The 19,489-nt window shown below is 38.2% G+C and overlaps 1 protein-coding gene across 2 annotated transcripts in view; it reads right to left on the bottom strand.

Annotated features, from left to right (window-relative positions):
* LOC139691814 (matrix metalloproteinase-2-like) overlaps positions 1-19,489 on the bottom strand; it is a 595,651-nt gene that overhangs the window by 246,244 nt on the left and 329,918 nt on the right. For both annotated transcript variants that reach the window (XM_071589694.1, XM_071589693.1), the window contains 2 exons: positions 11,766-11,867; positions 7,390-7,553 (listed from right to left, as the gene is read on the bottom strand). In XM_071589694.1, coding sequence (XP_071445795.1) covers positions 7,390-7,553; positions 11,766-11,867 — 266 coding nt within the window. The remainder of the gene's footprint in view (positions 1-7,389; positions 7,554-11,765; positions 11,868-19,489) is intronic.

Genomic DNA, 19,489 nt, shown 5'->3' with positions numbered 1-19,489 from the left:
GAGAGTTCTACTACGCCTTTGAGCACTACTTACTTACTCCTGATGGACGCTCAAGCGGGAGAGGGAGTGACCTTGGGAAGGGCTCCGCCCTCTATCCCTTTTCTTTTATATAATTCCGAGAACGACACGTGAGGAGAAAATAATGCTGGTTTAATTCGGTCCCGCCAAGTTCTTCTCGTTAGCAGGCTTGAGCCCCGGCACTGATGTCTCCTCGCTACGACGCTGTTCATATTTGTTTGCCCGGCTACCCCTCGGACTTTATAGGGTGAAGATCAACGATAACACTTGATAGAAATCACTCAATTTTCCATCATAAATCCACTAACAAAGGGTCACTGTTGGTAACTTCACGAGCATATCCGAAAGCTTAATAATAATGGGCGTACTATGTTCGCGTGGGTCCATAACGATGTATTTTGAAACCAACGTTAGATGACAACATTTGCATTTGTAGATTTCACATTACAGTTCTTGAGCGGGGACAGATACATGAATGCAGTCAGAGTGAGCCTCGGAGAATACTTGCCGGGCCAAGGTTATCACTTAATGTACTAAAGACTGATACACCTGACACATTGGTGTACACTAAAAAACGTTTCGACAGAAAGACCTCGATGTTCATACACGATTCCTCTACGAACGCGTCACATCTTTCCCATTGTGGGAAAATTAAAATTTCGTGTCCTTGGCAGGAGCCTATAATTGACCCAACGCTTGGTGTAAATACTTAGGTTCCAGTGAATAACATTGGCCCCATAGGAAGGAGAGGTTAGTGGGGAGAAGAAATAATTTAGAAAAAAGTTTTCAATCAGTATTCCGGTATTTTCCGTTCACACTGTAATTATATTTTAACGCTAAGTGAACGATAAAAACAATAAATAAATATTTTTGGCTGAAATCTTTTCCACAACCTCACTATTCATGAAAACGTAATTAATTTCTCGTTATGTGCTCTACAAGTACAATTCACTCATAGCTCTTGCTTTGTGGGAATAAAATGGAACAATGAATCAACATACTTCCAATCTTCGCACCGTTCATAGAAAACCTTGCCTGCCTGCTTTTAAAACCAGGAGCTGGTTGTGTACCGCGTTCCAAATGTACAGAAAAATCCCATTTTGACCCTAGATGACGTATGAGATCGTTGTTGATATTCGTTCCAACTCGTTTATAGCGACTTTAAGAATGTGGTGACTTACTGAACTATCGACATAAAAATACTTGATTTCTGCCTCACGACGGTGAAGCAGAAATTATATACGTGCACGAAAAACAAGAAATTCTGTGTTGAAAAACTTCGAAAATCTTGACATTACACAAATTTTGTAATCTTAAGTATTATACGAATGGAAACTTTCCATACGTTTAAGACTCGAAATTACATCTGAAATTTGTAATAGTTAGCGGTAAACGATACCTCTCTTTGTTAAATGGTTGAGATAACCCGAACTTGAACGACAAATAGTGATCCTCGGAGGTTTTCCAGATTCAAGCGTGCAAATATCGGGCATTATTAGACATGATTGAGGATAGCGCCAAACTTTCCCTCCTTCCATCTTTCCCGCCATTCCCTTCCTGTTCGCCCCACCGTCACCGTCCTGGGCCTTTTCCCACCGTCCGACCAAGAGAAGCTCATTCCCTCCCGCCCGCTTTCCTCCACCAGTCTCCCGCACCCCGACTCCTCCTACCGGCCCTCACACCCCAGCGACAGAACACCGCCCAGCAACCCCACCCCCGCCACATTAATATCCCTCCCTCCTCGGCATGTGACTCTGAAAATGTCTACGTCCTTATATTGGAGCGGTGGCTTTCGGGGGTACGGATGGTGGGAGGGGGGATGGGGACGAGGCAGGCGGGGGAGGAGGGCGATGGCATCTTACGACCAACTGTGAAGGCGGAAGACCACGTGACACGGCGGCACAACAGCGGCGATGGGACAGCAAAAACTCCAGCGCAGAAAAGATGGAAGTGGAGGGGAGTTAGAGAGAGAGAGAGGTTAGGGTGAACGACTGTCTCGTCTGTCCCTCTGGAAGAGCTTCACGAGAATGTGTGACGCACCGACGTGAACTTAACATTTCTAGCTGGATGTACGTCTGCTGCCACCGCTTTTGCGAGGAGCGAACGATTATTAGTACGGGTCCTAAAATTCAAATAGTATTCGTTGCCATATAGTGTTTTGCTTCATGTTTTCGACTCTGAGATAAGGTAAACAACCACATGGCAGCAATGCGACGCCGGTGCATATCGCATGTAGCATTACGAGTCGAAAGAAAAAATACAATTCGGGAATTTAGTGTGATATTTCTTAATGGTGAAATTGATATTGCGGACCTATTCGCGATTTCTAACCTCATTTTGGAATTAAACAAACACTTTTCGATGATTTATATATATATAAAAGAATATATATATATATATATATATATATAAGAATATATATATAAAAGAATATATATATATAAGAATATATATATAAAAGAATATATATATATACATACATATATATATATTTATTTATTTATATATATATTCTTCATATATACATATACTACTATATATCTATGCCCATGAAAGTCGCCAGGAAAATAACACGCAGGCTTTTCCTCAGTTAGTAGCCGTGAGGAACTTAGAGGGGAACATTTTCCTCTAGGCTAAGTTTACAACGGTGCGCTAAGTACGCATACGTGGGGAAAAGGTAGTTACTCCTGCATCGTCCCAAAATGAGCAACTAATATGCTCAAGGAGATTACAAGGAAGCAACACGTAAAAGTATTCGCAAAGAGTCCCACGATTTGCATTGGAGGCATGAACCGTCGGAAAAACAGACCAGGGTAGAATAGATTACCTCTAAATCAGATGCTGGAGACGGATGATGAAGAGCAATTGTAGAGGTAAAATGCGAAATGTTTATACATTGAAAACAGTAGAGGACTAAAAGACAATATCGAGCACGATAAGGAAACGAAGATAAATGAAATGCAATGAACGTACACTCGTATGCGATGGATTTGTGAGGAGCACGACAGGAGGGAAGGACAAACAGAATTAAGGGACTAATAATAAAACCATAGTCATCACACGGAAGATGTTTGATAGGGGAGGGTAGAGTTCACCTAATATTAAGAAGTTCCAACGGCTTGCGAAATCCACGCATCACTGTAGCAGTCGCAATGATCTAATCTTCGGATTGAAATACTGATGATACTGTGGGAACATGAACGCTTCTGTGCGGCTCTCAAGTTAGGGGCGGTGAAAGATATATTTAGGCCACGCCCAAAAATCCATTTGCAGAGAAATTTGTCTGAAAGATGAAAGGTGGCATGGTTTTCGAGAAGAGAGCAGGGGAGAAACGTTGGTAAAACATTAACCCAGAATTAATCCAGAGGCGAGATATTAGACGAGGGAAGCAAAGGTTGTCAATGATGACGATATTAATATAACTCCATCAGAAAATGACGAACCACACAATCCGTAGGCTAAGCATATTAACTAAAATTATTCTACTAAGGTGTAAAATCTTTGCCTGAAGTTTTGACGCAAGAATTGCTTTGATATAATCTGCAGCCGAATAATATCTTCCAAAAACTTCCACATCAACAACTGGATATTAATCTCGTTCTTATTGGTATTTTTATATAGTTATATTCTTGATAGCAGTGAAGGGCATCACATTATCCAGCAAATTGTTTGACAAAAAGCAACATCGACATATATAGGCAAAAGAAAATGTTTTTAATTGATATTGTTAAGTACCTAACGTGTAATCGTACAATTACAATACTATAGGATGGAACTATTCTAAAAAATTAATTCAAAATAATATACCTAGGCCATCAACAACTGGAAATACGGGTATCATATACCTAAGGATAACTGTTATAGCTCCCATTACTATGATGCTTCCAAAACTACTAGGAAATTGTGTACAGGAAATTAAATCAAGAGCTTATGAATCGCATTTACGGAGTACCCATTATCGTTCTGAAATTGCTGGTTTTCTTGAGTACTTTTGCCATGGAATGAGATATTCATTATCCAATGGAAATAGGTATAAATAGAGAGAAAAAGGTTCAATTAATTTTTTTAAATCTGAATTTGAAACAATCTTTGAACAAGTTCCACAATTTATAAAATATCGGGAAAAATTTGTCCCCGAAGCAACGAGAACTCATTCGAAGTAGATTGTTGCCCTGTAATGGAGATTGAAAGAGAATATTTGAACGACCCTATATCATTCCACCACAATTTTTCGGAATCATTTCGCTTTGATGTGAACTGCCAAATAATCCCCGCCATAGTAGCAGCTTCCGTCGGATAACCTTAACCGTTTATCAGTGACGCCATCTTTGGCAATCCTCATTCAAGTCTTTCCACAAGTAAAGCCTACTTACCTCTCTGGAAAATCCTTCTCTCAAACAAAATTACATTCCACATGAAAAAAAAGAGGAGACCTGTTCGTTAAAATGCAAACCTTCGGATAGAATAGAAAGATCGGCATCAATTTGTATTAATGCGGCGCTGTCAGAGTAGGATTACCATACCAAGAGTTCTGTCTCCGAAATGGATCTAGGGGAACTAGGTCACGTGGCCATTGCGGAGCATTAAAGGTCACGGAAAGAGGGAGCGAGAGAGAGAGAGAGAGAAGGAGCTGGAGAGCCTGGAGTGAGTTGGTTGAGTGCGACGGGGAAGAAGATAAAACAAAAAGAGAAAGACGCACGAAAGTCTCAGGAAAAACGTGCAGTTACACTACACGTATCGACCTTAAAAATTTGCTTCAGTTTTTTTTCCCTAAAGCGTTGCCTTAGCTTGTTCTCTTACGTATAATGTACAAAATGTACGCTCATGGTACCCACAAATGTACTTCGGCGAAGGTAAACTTAAGCTTGAGTAAAAGGTTAATTTTTTTCAGGTAGTTCACTTGGGTTGAGAAAATACGTCGGAATACACAAAGGAATATGCACAATGAATCTGAGTTCAGGAAGAAGACGTGGATTAATTAATTATGTTAACTATTCTTGCAATGACAAGGCATTATTTTACGATGAAAAAGTTTAAATATTCCAAGAAAGGCCTTCCCTTCCTTCAATTGCGTTTTCCTGGGAATATAAGAGTTGGAGTCAAAATGTTGGTTGGAGTCAAATGACAAGTGTAATAAATTTTAGCGGAAATTTTCAGAATTATTTTAACATATTGATAAATTTAAAACTCTAAAATATTAGTCTTGCTACGAAGGCATATCTCATATTACTTTTTCTGATATTTCATTATTCGAAATTAAATTAACAGTTAACATGCGATAGAAGTGCCGGTATTGCGTTAGCTTGGTCATTATAGTACGACATATGATTTTATTCAGGTTAAGAGTCCAGCCAAATTATTAATTAGGGGAATTATTTCTGAACCACTACAACTATTCGATCATCATTGCAACGAAATATTTATTTTTGACTTCATTAAAATCCAATTCTCTCACTTTAGCAGACATAATAGCATACACCATCACTTCAGTTGTATTCTTTTTGGAATTACATCGTTCGGTTGGAATTTTCTTTTAAAACTCGTTCATTGATGAGTGTACATCTTGAGACTTTACGTAAACTTAGAGTGCTTTCCAAAACTAGCTATTCGAATTGAAGTTGGAACGCTATCACTTAGAATTCCGCAGAAAGAAAACTTGTCCGAGAAGGGAAAATAAGAGAAGTCTTTTGAAAGACAAAAGTCGGAATTTATTAAACGCATAAGTCCACCGAAAAACGAATGTGATAGAGGTAATGTGAATCACGGTCCTTAAGGGAAATCATTTGAAAAATGAACCAGGTAGGAACTCCCAACGTAGAGCTCGCGAGCAAAAGTGTTGAATCCATCAATGAAAAAAGAAGGAGGACGAAGAAGTATTAACAAAGCAATGAGGCTATGGGTACACTCAACTATTTCGAGGGTTAACGAAAAATTTCAGATGTATTTAATCACATGCACATGTCAGTGCTTTATAAGGTACAACGAAGAGGTCCTATTATTCCATATATCATTGAAAACTGCGGAATTCCAAACCTGCACCGATAAAACTAAGTACTCAAGAGGTCTCATAGGATGACTAAAATTGAAAAAACATTGCAGAATTAAGTATTTTACACATTATTAAATGTAATAACTTGGTTTTAAAAAGTGCTCGGAAGTCGCATCCAATTGGATTGTGACCTAATTGAGCCAGAGAAAAGGGTAAAATAACATTAATACTGATGGCAATAAGGAATTCAACACTAAGTGCTAAACTACCTATTATTGATACGTAAAATGAATAAATTTATCTATGGTGCCAATCATTTGTGCCATCAAATAAGGATTCCGACATATATTAGAGTGTAAGAATCTAACGATTAGTCAAAAGTAAATTCATAAAAAAGAGTCGAATAAACAGAGAGAAAATGATGCCATAGCCAAAATTGGCAATATGGCTCAACAGTCAAATACAAAGGGAGATGGATAAGTTTCACTTTTCATAACTCATACTTCACTTAACATGGTTAAATTGCGCCTATAGCAAAACTATCATAAGGTATTCTTCAGTATCAATTCCAGATAAAAACAATTTCCTTAGATTCACGATTATTTGGCATCAAAATCAGTAAGCGTTACCCGGGTGATCTCTCTCTCACACACTCAAGAGTTCACGTATTTCAAACTTATGTCCATGCTCACATGAGAGCTCGAAATCGTGCCTAAGGAAGTCTACGTAGTGCCTGCGTTACACACTCGGCAGCACGAGGCGCGCGAACACTTTGATTCAGTAGTTGGTCGAGTCCCCGCTTGGAGAAGCCGTTACTGGCGGCAATCTTGAAGAGGTAGTTTTTGCACTAGCTGTGATGCTACTAATTCTGAGCTATTACTACAACTACAATTGAAAAGAACAATTTCTAACGAGCATAATACTTAACATAAATCATTATTTATTCCAATTTAGTTAATGATTTCAGACAAAATTTATAATGAATGCAACCGAAGCGAAAGTATCCCATCGGCGTAGTTATGAATTATAATAAAGTTTTTCACGAGCGCAGGACAAGAATACATTGAAAAATACAGTAGAAACATCCCTTAAACCTTAATGTGAAACCTCTGGAGATTTTGAATCACTGAATATGTGAAAGATATTAAGGGTTCCTACCATCCAACTCAAGACATTGTATAGACTTGAAATTTCAATTCGTACTCACGTAGAAAAAAACGACTCATTGAACAAACATATTCTCAACTTGAAAGACAAACAGAAAGTCAAAATTCATAAAACTGAAACGGTTGTGCATAAAATATCATAATAATTGATGATTCTCCAATTCGGACAATTATTTTTCGAAATTGAGTCAATTAATGTACTTATAATAGGCTTACCTCCAAGTAAGATTGGTGTATTCCCACTTGGATCCTTTGAGGACATATCTTTTCTTTCTCCTCCCGTCATCTGGTACTAAATCTGGAACGCCGCAGCGAGGTGTCTCCAAGAGTTTTTTGGTCTTCTTGTCGAATTTCCCAGTTGGTTTCAGGCCCGCAAATTTCTGTGGAATTCAAAATAAAAATCATCTTCCGAACAACAAATAAAATGCCAATGGCATTGTTGATAGTATTAGAATACATTCCAAAATTTACCAAGGGTTTCGTGTAAAATTATTCTTCAAGGAAAATTATTTAGCTAACGTGCAGGCAAATTGATGATCCGGGAAGCCATTCCATATAATGTTTTGTGATTGCTCGATGTGATTGTTCTTGACGACAAGCTAGTCACCCTTTATATTAATATTTATGAATTCCTTTATTGCTTTATTACGCACCGTTTTGGCGCATAGATATACTAAGGAATGATATAATAGATAGGCCAGGCAAACGGCCTCTCTATTACATATTGAATTTTTAGAAATTACCACCTTTATTTTATTTAATTATCTAAAATCGATTTCCAAAAATATTAGAAAGAAATTGTTTTATTTGAGCAGACGCGGTGTAAATAAACAACTCTTGGCCCAGGAAAGAGAAGAATTGCATCATATTAGGAGTTTAAATAATACATTTCTAATTATACTGTTGAATTTATAGAGAATATAATTTTGAAAATTATGTAAAAAATGACTTACACAAATGTGCTCGAAGAGAAATAATGTGTGCTCGAAGAAATAATGTAATCGGTGTTTGATAGATTCTTGATTGTAAATGGTAGAAATTATTTTTTAATTAACGAATCCCAACCCACACGATTCATTTATCTAAATTCTTCTTTTTAACATAAATCGAATACAATCAATTTTGGGCTATTTCAATCCTATATGGGTGGTCTAATTCTCCTCCTCGGCTAAACTTTCATAATTAAGATTCCCTTAGTGATATATCGAAAATGAAGTAATTATATTATAAATAGAAGTTAAAATCAACCTTGGAGTACAAATTTTATTTATCCGATTTAAGCAATTACTAACTGAACACAAAATGTGAAAATCAAACTGCGGCAGCATACCATGTCATTATTTTTTTCAAGTTCACATCACAATTTATTTATTTATTTAGCATTAGTCCGGAAACAGCAATTTTTGGTTGTTACATCGGGCAATTAACAGTGGTAACAATAGACACAATTACTAACACCCAAGCCCGAGGCGGAGGAAAAACCACCAAGGCGGGAATGGAACCCGCTCGCCTCCTTACCTCGCCACCACAGGGGGCCAGCAATTATCTTTTGCCGTTTTCCAAAAATGTACTCGTAGTCGCCACAGACAATCAGGGATTAGAAAGAAGCGATCCATAAATTTAGTCTCGAGCGACAGTTTTACATGTTACCTTCAAGTTTTATAAGATCCAGGAGGTCGTTACGTTTAAAAAAATATAAGAATATCGAAACGACAGGGGAAACAGTACTATAAAATATTTATAATACGATACATTCATATTATGTATCTTTGTGACTATGAAAGCCATTTCGTGATAATGATTGCATATTGTAATGCGGCAGGATGTAATTTTCTCAATCAAAGATTATCTCTCTCTGGTAGCACACATCCACACAGGAAGTCCAAGGGCGGTCTGAATATTCCAAGCGGCTGAGTAAGTTTCATCCCTAGGGATGTGGATAGGTAGAAGGCAGGCGAAATGAAGAAAAGGCGGAGAGATTCACAGAGATATGGGAAGAGAATGGAAGTTGAGAAGATGCTTAAGAATTATTTCATCTGCACCCTGAACTCTACTGTGTACTGTACGAAGCCGCCATCTCGGTCTTGTACTCATAAAGAGTGCCCGCGTATTTTAAGCCCAAATATATATTTCTATCTAAAGTCAGTTTCGAGAAAAAATGGTTGATCTCATGGCTCTTTAACTTTCCTCTTAAACATGATAATCGCAAAGACAAAAAAAGCAAAAGCGAATATTCACCGCGAAAATGCGATTTCAAACTTTAAATGTCAAATCAAATAACTGGATTTTAAGATAAAAATGCTGAGTTCTCAGCGTATCGATCGATTTTTAATTAGCTTATTAGAGCATTGATTTTTACAAAAGAAGCCAAGTAAAAAATCAGCAATTCCTTAGTTTCGCAGTTAATTAAAATACCACAATAAAGTACCAGACTGAAAAAACTAAGCTCCGAAGCTATAAATAAACATTGACAAAGTGATACCATAGTATCATCCACCATAGGGAGAAGTTCACGACTTGATTGAAGTGAAAAACCTCACGTAAAAAAGTAATACGGCTGGGGGAAAGGAAAAAAAGCCGACATTCAAAACACCCGCTTTTCATCGTCGACAAACACTAACGCTACCGAATAGAAAAATCATCTTTCAGCAATTAATTTACACGTTATTCAATTCACTCGGATGATTTCCGGGCTATCATTTCACGCAGTCTCCAGTTAACCATGAGCAGTAAAAATGACACCATTAATGGTACTGAGGCGAACGCGGTCCTAAAAGGGGTGCAAAAGTCTTTATCGAGGACACCATGTGCTCTTAACCTCTTCCCCACTATTCCCAATGTTCGGTGACGTAATATCTCCTTCAGGCCTAATGGTCACCCGATACTTAAAGGGATCCCCGCACATGGGCATTGACCACATCAGAGGGGTGAGGTCACTCCATGGGTAAAAGCCACTCGGAAGAGGATAATGTCCGTTAGCGGCAACCGGAGAGGATGCGAGAGATGGAGGGTGGAAGGAACTAACAGAGAGGAAGAAGGAGGGAGGGAAAGGGGAGGAAAGAGAGAACGATACATGACAAAATATAGACCTTTGGGAATAGTGGTGGATGGTTGTGTGTTGGAACGTGGAAAGAGAAGAGGGGATGATGACTTGGAAATTAAATGAATATTTATTATCAATTATAATTTACATTTTTTTACTCCAGTATGGCACGTGCGAGGGAATGCGCACATGCGCTGAAAGATAAAAATTGTTCTATAAATACTGTATGCCACACTGACATCTTATTTGAATACTATATGTGGGACGGATAACGCATGTTGGATATGACGATGAATGGAATGGATTCACGACCTCATCTCGACACAGAGGTCTCAGCTGTAAAAGAGTGAATGCAGAACAAAAAGGAAGGACCACAGGGGTGGAACCTCGAGAACTTATATGCCACTTGATTTATCTTTTTCTTTTGATGGAAATTAAATTCGTATTCTCAGAAAATTACGCCCGAGACACTTTTCCATATCCATAAATGAACTACTGAAGATAATTAGAGTGTTATCAAATATGCCTAAACATATCTCACAGTTTGTTACTTTACTGATTGTTAGTGAAAGTTGTGTTTTAAATAGGCTTCCAAATAACATCGAGTTAATAAAACCAAATGTCAACTAGCTTCAAGGTGTACATACGTAGAGTTAGAAGGGCTCTACAGGTATGAAGACTAAGCATTCTAAAAATAGGTAAGGTAAGGACTCCTATATGGTTCCAGCCTATTAATACTATGAAGAGCGATTCATCATCTGTTTTATTTTTTAATTTTATTCCTAGCAAAAAATGCGCCGGAGTAAGTATCCCTAAACTGTGTCCAGCGAGTACCAATTGGTGAAGAATTCCTTAAACAACCTCCGTCTCTAGCTTTCACAGTTCGTTGAAAATAAAATTATAGTGTCGCGAATCTAATAATTTGATTATATTGGAATAATGATATAAAATCAGATAACGCCGAATTATTTTCAAAAATATATATTTGTAATCTTTATCTGAGATATACTTGTATTTCAAGATTGACAGATTGTGTTCCACACGACGCGAGCATGGAAAATATTTAAGATTTATATTGGTGGTCTGAAAAGTTTCGGGCCTCAGAAAATTTCAGAAAAAATGTCTTGTATCTTTGTTAAGTCGGAAACTTTTCCACAATCATCATTCCTGCGGATCATTTAATACTTTTTACATTCGGATGTACCGGAGAAATAACACATCTTTAGATACTATTGTCCTTCGACTAATTCCTTGAGTAACGGTTTTTCACCGTCGTGACACGACGAGGGTGGGAGATATAAAAACAACATGGAGCGATAGGGTAAAAGAAGAGAGGGAAGGAGAGATTTAGAGGGGCAGGAATTAGGAAGGCAATAGGAGAGGGGCCAGAGTCTTTCAATGGTGAGTGGGTGGGAATGAACCAGTGGAGTGGGCAGGTGCAGTTATTGGGAGAGTATCACGCCCAAAGCCTATTAAGTCTCGGCGTGGCGTCCATGTTACACGTTCGCTTGAGAAAGGGAAGGATCAAGTTGTCATTTAAATTACTCACTTGTAGGTTGGCGATAGCCTCGTGTAACTGTTCCTCCGACCTTAGGTTGCCAGTTTCAAAGTCCGACTGCGGTAAGTAGCCGAAGTTCATCAAATATCTTTGCTGCAAGAGAGAAAAGAAGAAAAATGTTAGAAAATAAATTCGATAAATGGTATTAAACCAAAGCGTTTAATTGCACCAAAAGCCTCGTTTTGGGCCAATAAAACTACGACTGACAATATAAATTACAACTACCACGATAAATAAATAAAAAGAGCCGAGTGCCGTGTATCATTTTAGAATGGGGACACTCACTCCTGAAAACTTATTTTAATACCACCGCAAACCTTGGATAATAAAGAAGACATTATTGCTATATATGTATTATGTATAATATTCATATATTTATATATTATCATTACACATTTTGCACTTACAGCCCTTTTCTTAAACACCAAAATAAGGACAAAACTAAATATGTAATGCTAATATATAAATACATTATTACCTACAAGCTGTCACTACATTCATCCTGTCGATAAAAAAATAGCGGACTATTAGCCTGAAATTAAATGATGACTATACCAACGAATTATGAATTTCCTGTTCGGAATAACTGCTCAGTCGACCGATTTGCGTTAGAAAGAAAATCAATTGTGTAGTCATCCGTCGGTCTCGCTTTCCGCCATCCTCGAAACAAACTGCAATAATTACGCGCGAAAACGAGGGAAGAAATGACAACCCGGGTTGGAAAAAACTCGTAAATTATATGAATTTGAAGGGAATTTTTCATGATTTGAGAATATAAATGAATTCCCTGAAATATCACATTATCATTCATAAATCTTTATTAACCCTCTATAAACGTTTGTCACTAAAAAATGAAAATAGAGAATTTATCGCCCTGTTAACTCAGGCAATAAATAATCACCATAGCCGGGGGAAACTGAAAAAAAACGGAGGCCTAATTCTACACATTTCATAAAAAGCGATAACTCATCATTAATTGCATGTCAAGATCTAAAGACTCTATTTACAAAGTTTTCGAAACATAGATTTAGACACGTTCCACTAGAAAACATAAGAAATGGCTCAATAGGCGGACGATCTCCTCTTACATGTATATGGATGTAATGCGTTCTCAAAAACAGATTGATTTTCTTAGAGAACACGTTTTGTTACGAGTTTTACGGGGAAGAAAAAGCATAATCTGAAAGATGGCAAGCGAATAGGTACAAGCACCTACGGTCTGAAGGCAAAAACTAAGATAATGGTCTACCGCAAGATAATATACGACAACAAAAATATAAAATTGGGGAAATATGAAGCCATGACAAATTGTTGGCCCATTGGGAAGATATTTTATCACAATGGAAAAACCAAGCCGAGAAAGCACAAACCTGAGTAATAAAAGCCACAAAAATATTTTACGGCGAGAAAAATCTATGTCAACACGGAAAATAAGTTTCTAAATTAGGTAGCAGTCCAAAAAAAAAACACAAATGTAACTTCTGCAACGTTTGGAGAAATGAACTCCGGCTGAAGCAGCTGAGAATATACAAAAAGTTCTGAATCAACAGAAATTGTGAGCTTAAACCTGAAATAATAATTAATAAACAAGTTCTATTGAGCCTGAAAAGAAATAAATCAATGGGAAATCCGTAAAAGAAGGGATACACATATTGCTGATTTTATATTTATATATTTTTTATGACACAATATTTTTCACAATATTAAATAATAAAAAAATGACTGGGAACAACTTAAGAGGTAGATGGGATGAGAAAGTGAGAAAACAAAAAAGACGAGGCGTTAAACAAGGATATACGATAAAATGGTGAGGAACGACGAGTAGAACCACGCAGTAGAACTGAGCTTCAGGCAACGCCAAACCCATTCCAGGATCGATGCCCATTGATTGCGATGATAATGACTAGTGTATATAGTATTTCTAATTTAATTGGTAAATTTTCCGCCTTTTCCAATTTCCAAAAATTTAATTCTTTCAGATTCAAGTTAAAACTCAATCTTTGTGGGGAAAAAATACTGACCTCAACGTTAGCCCTCTTTCATCAATTACTCGTGACTCGACGAAATTAGTAATGAGAAGTACAATTGAAGAACGACCTCAGGCTTGGGTTCATTACTTTTTGACCTTGTTTAGAAATATTAGGATGATAAGTATTTCGAAAAATTAAAAAAAAAATTCTTCCCCCCAACCAACACCACGTCGATTAAATAAGAAGTTCAAGGTACGTCCAATTCCTAATTTTCTTAATATACCCAAAGGAAAACCATGGTGCACAATAGGCCAAGAGCCGAAGTCAAACGATGACATCAAACATTATTGCATTATGATTATTTTTTACCTCTGAAATTAACGTTTACACCACCAATATTCCAGCATGAAAAGCTTCGATAAAATAGGCTGATTAAAACATCATTACACTGGCTTAAATGAAATGAGAAGTATATACCTAATATTCTTCCTCTTTGTGCCAAAATCTACGTGAATACATTGAAAAAAAGGAGAAAAAAATAATTAACCGAGGATTCTCAATATATTAGTTTTTAGTAGAAAACATAGATAAGTTTTACCACAACACACCAATAATTTCTTCACATTAATGCAAATCTTAATAAGACGACAATATTATGCTTAATGTTTATTGCGTATATCTATAAGAACAAATGGTGCTAACTGATCTCATAGACCCATATTAAAAAATATGATTGCTATGATTCTATTTCAAATTATCTCTACTTCACTGTTCTACGCATACAAAATTTGCTAGGAATGCAATAAAAATTATCGCGTGCTATTTAAATAAGTGCAAAAATTGGGATTATTTTGATTCCTAGAACGCCCGTTTCCAAAATGCCGAACTATGCCCTGAGAGTACGTGAAAGCCCATGCTCTAGCCTTTCGGCTATTCACTACATCCGTAGGGGAAACCTAGCACTCATCTCACCACTTAGCAGCGTGAGCGCAAGATCAAACGGACGGAAGTGACTGAGTGCTGATGAGAAAGCAGCACTCAGAGGGAACAAATAGCCCAGATGTGACGCATAGCAATTGTAGAATTTCAGTAAAGAAGTTAAATAACGACATGCAGAGATCATGTGGGTGACAAAATGTTTTCACTTTTAAGCAGAAACAAATATGCGGTTTTTGCTAGGGATATACTGGGTCAAAATTTCGGTATTTCATATTTCTGAGAGTAAAAGGAGCAGCAGCATTCGAGAGGAGGATGTTACCAGGAACGGCGGAGCGCTTTACTTTGGCCAACAAAATTATAGGACAGCGAAAACATTATTCTATCGGATCTCAATATGGTATAAAACGTCCATTATCCCCCTTGGCCCACTTGCTCACACACTCACTCACAAAATGCCACCATTTAACTCAAACCGATTAAATTTCCGATTTCATCTGAATATTTTTATGCATGACTTCGAAAACATTGGTAGTACAGGGTGGGGCAGAATGGACTTTCTAGCTTCAAAATGTCACTTAAGACCGCGCAGGTAAATTAACGGACTGAGAGTAGTGGCGTTAGCTGGGGAAATCAACGCCATTTTTAGTAGTTACCATGCAGTGGTCTGGTGAGAATCGAAGCTTTGTCGTAGAAACATTCTTTAAGAACAAAAAAGGTGTGATGGCGACGCAGAGGGCGCTAAGGTCTAGCGATGAAGCATATTTTCACCTCTCCGGCTCAGTAAATAAGCAACCTTTTAGTTACTGAGCGACTGACGACCCTCGCGAATTTCACCCATGACCACTTCATAGCCCCAAAGTGATAGTTATGTCCGCTGTGTCTTCCATAGGCATTATTGGGCCTTATTTTTTTGAATCTCGAGTTTCAACTGTGACTGTGAACACTGTTCTCTATTTTGAGATGCTGGAGAACTCTTTACTCCCCAAAATGAGTATGGTAAGGAATATGACACAGAAGCCTTTTGGTTTCAACGGGATGGTGCCACGGCTCATACCGCCCGTCGTTCACGCGAAATCCTGCAAGAATTATTTCCCGGCCGCCTGATCTCCTTACGAGGGGATGTTTCCTGGCCCCCTCGCTCCCCGGATTTTAGCCCATGTGATTTTTTTTCTTTGAGTATATCTCAAAGCTGAGGTGTACCAAGTTCAACCATGGACCTTGAAATCTCTTAAGGAGGTAATTACCGACGTCATCGCTAGAATAACACGAGATATGCTGATAATAGTTTTCAAACACTTTATTGAACGACTCAATATGTGCACCAAGGCCGGCACCTGGATGAAATAATTTTTAAAACCTCTTGAAAAAAAACGACATGATATAGTTTTCAAAAATATTTTTTAAATTAATTATCATGGTTGGTTTTTTTCACAATTCACCCTTCAAATCATGGAATCCATTCTGCTCCACCCTGTATTAGCCTTCCAAACCCTATTATGGTAAGGTAACATACAAATACATGCAATTTTACCTCGTAGCTACGTAATGATAATAAACGGTGAGGCTCAATGCAACAATTTCAGAGCGTAAAAATCATTCGCCTTGACTGGGACTCGAACCCAGATCCCTCAATATCCGGTCGAGTGCTTTAGCCACTTAAGCTACCGAGGCGTCCTCGTAAACTCTGAAATTTTGGGGCTTTTAAAGGAACTAGATGTTATGACGAAATACCGTACATACAATGTCACATGTATTCGTAGTCGTGCGCGAGGCGCCACTGTCCACGAGGTTAAAGCCAACTTATGGCTAACACGTATGGTGTTTTCCCTTTGACAAATTCCAAAGAAACTGCGGGAGATGCCGCAACAGTAACTTTTAACGGAGTCATCCGCTAATGTGCATTTCAATGCAAGAATTTCAGAGCGTAAAAATCATTCGCCTTGACTGGGACTCGAACCCAGATCCCTCAATATCCGGTCGAGTGCTTTAGCCACTTAAGCTACCGAGGCGTCCTCGTAAACTCTGAAATTTTGGGGCTTTTAAAGGAACTAGATGTTATGACGAAATACCGTACATACAATGTCACATGTATTCGTAGTCGTGCGCGAGGCGCCACTGTCCACGAGGTTAAAGCCAACTTTAAACACGTATGGTGTTTTCCCTTTGACAAATTTCCCAAAGCCATTCCAAATTTCCAAGCCCCAAAATTTCAGAGTTTACGAGGACGCCTCGGTAGCTTAAGTGGCTAAAGCACTCGACCGGATATTGAGGGATCTGGGTTCGAGTCCCAGTCAAGGCGAATGATTTTTACGCTCTGAAATTGTTGCATTGAAATGCACATTAGCGGATGACTCCGTTAAAAGTTACTGTTGCGGCATCTCCCGCAGTTTCTTTGGAATTTGTCAAAGGGAAAACACCATACGTGTTTAAAGTTGGCTTTAACCTCGTGGACAGTGGCGCCTCGCGCACGACTACGAATACATGTGACATTGTATGTACGGTATTTCGTCATAACATCTAGTTCCTTTAAAAGCCCCAAAATTTCAGAGTTTACGAGGACGCCTCGGTAGCTTAAGTGGCTAAAGCACTCGACCGGATATTGAGGGATCTGGGTTCGAGTCCCAGTCAAGGCGAATGATTTTTACGCTCTGAAATTCTTGCATTGAAATGCACATTAGCGGATGACTCCGTTAAAAGTTACTGTTGCGGCATCTCCCGCAGTTTCTTTGGAACGGTGAGGCTATTGAGTGAAAAAGTCATTTCAATGATATCTCATTAGGAGCAGGAGAACTTGAGGTGAAGGAATCTTATACATATTTTTGCGCAATAACTTTGTATTCCACAATTCATTATTGAGCAAAAGTATTCAAGAAGAGTATGAAAAGAAAGATAAATGGATGCAATATAAGAATAGACCGGCTCCTAATACCTCCCGTTTCGCCATACTTTCGAATTGAAAAACGAGAATCTACGAGAAGAATCACTGAATCTCGCGGGTATTTCTATTGCTGCGCACATTTTAATAGTTTGCAGTGAGCAAACAAGAAGAACCAGTCTGCACATTACCACAGCAGAATGCGCACTGAGAGTAGGGGCGTTTGGACACCAAGATGGTGGCCCTAGTCCTACCCACCGCCACGCTACGCCGAAACGTAAGTTACTTCCTTGACTGCCCTCTTATATCTACGGTGAGAAGATTAATTTGAGATTCGTATTATGTTTCATTGTTGGTTATTGATCGATTTACTAATCATAACAGTCGTTTTGAAAATGTTCCTTTTGAGATGTGATTTTATCTTAAAGGTATTTGTGATGCCATTTTAGCTAGACAGGGATCCATCTGGGCCCAAATCTGTTATATACAATAAAGCATATCGCGATTTATTGCGTTGCATCATTGAGTCCGAAGTTACAAAAGAATACCTGGTGATTAATTATACGGATTCAAGTGAAACTATTGGTCATTTCTTTCAGGTGTGGGTGGAAGGATCGGTGCAAACCGTGACCAAACACAATCGTCGAACACCCTCTGAATCATCGCATTCAATCTCAGTCAGTCGACGGCGGCGTCCGTCCTCCACAATGGCAGCCTTTCACGTCATTCCCCCGCAGAACAGTGCATCGCCCCATACATACCGACAACCTGCACGCATACGGCCCACGATCAATCCGCATTTCTCCGAACTCTTAGTCAAGATCGGAATGAGCGAGTGATACTTACACCCAAGCACACGTTTAAACGCGAGAGGACTGAGCGGCGGCCTTTTCACGCAATGCACTGAGCCGCCAATAACCCAATCATGGCCTAAACGGAAGTAACTCTCGTTTCCAGCTAATTAAATTACTACACACAGTTTGTTTATAGGTAAATAAATCGAGGGAGGAACATTTTTTTCAAGTCATGAATTGATTTCATAATTCCAAACTTCGGCACGAAAAATTTACAATGGAACGAGGACAGAACTGGAAAGAAAGGAAAGCATATGACGTTGACTTCTAAAAAATGTCGCAATTTAAATATGTAGAATAAAATTAATAATTACATGAAGCTTGAGAAGTTAAAAAAAACTGTTTTTACAATCCGAAAAATATTGAAAAGTGTGTAAAAAAACGAATTCACAGCCTAATGTGCCATATTTGTGGTGTGTAAAAAGTGTACATCCCCCTCTATAATCTTATCGAAAAGCTTAGATAATGTCAGACATATCATAAACATGTTGCAGATACAGGAAACCTTCAGATCACGGTCTAGACCGGAAAGTCGTCGATGAATGGGGTTAAAGAGGTATACGAAGGATTAATTGTAGTCTACAAAAAGAAGCGCATGTATGAAAACAAGCCTGAACGTAAGCGGGGCGAAAGAACTTTAAGGAAAGGGCAATATGGAGGAAATAAATAACTAAGTTACATGTTCCCCAGCACTGCAGAAATCGCGTCAACTAGGACGCTAGTTGCAAGTGCCAGGACTTAGCCAAAGAAGAGAAACTGAACTTTGACCATAATAGCAGAATGAACAGTAACAATAAATTCAAATGATTTTTTTCTTAAATTTTAATTAACTAAATAAATATAGTACAATTTGATTAAATAATTGAATCAATAAAGATGAATTTAAATGCATACAGGTAAATCAATTAGTTCATCAGAGTTTAGCAAAATCAAAACTAGCGGACCATACATGCATTTATATCTAAAATTACACGCCATAATATTTTGGCAAATGATAATTTTTGTAAATCCTCGTACATTTCAAGCCTACTAATACATCAATTGCGGTTACACTGACATTAAATACGTCTTCATATT

Source organism: Hetaerina americana, unplaced genomic scaffold, assembly GCF_022747635.1.
Source record: "Hetaerina americana unplaced genomic scaffold, ioHetAmer1.1.p SCAF_4, whole genome shotgun sequence".
Lineage (NCBI taxonomy): Eukaryota > Metazoa > Arthropoda > Insecta > Odonata > Calopterygidae > Hetaerina > Hetaerina americana.
The sequence above is the reverse complement of the archived record's forward strand: the minus strand, read 5'-3'. Positions and strand labels throughout refer to the sequence as shown.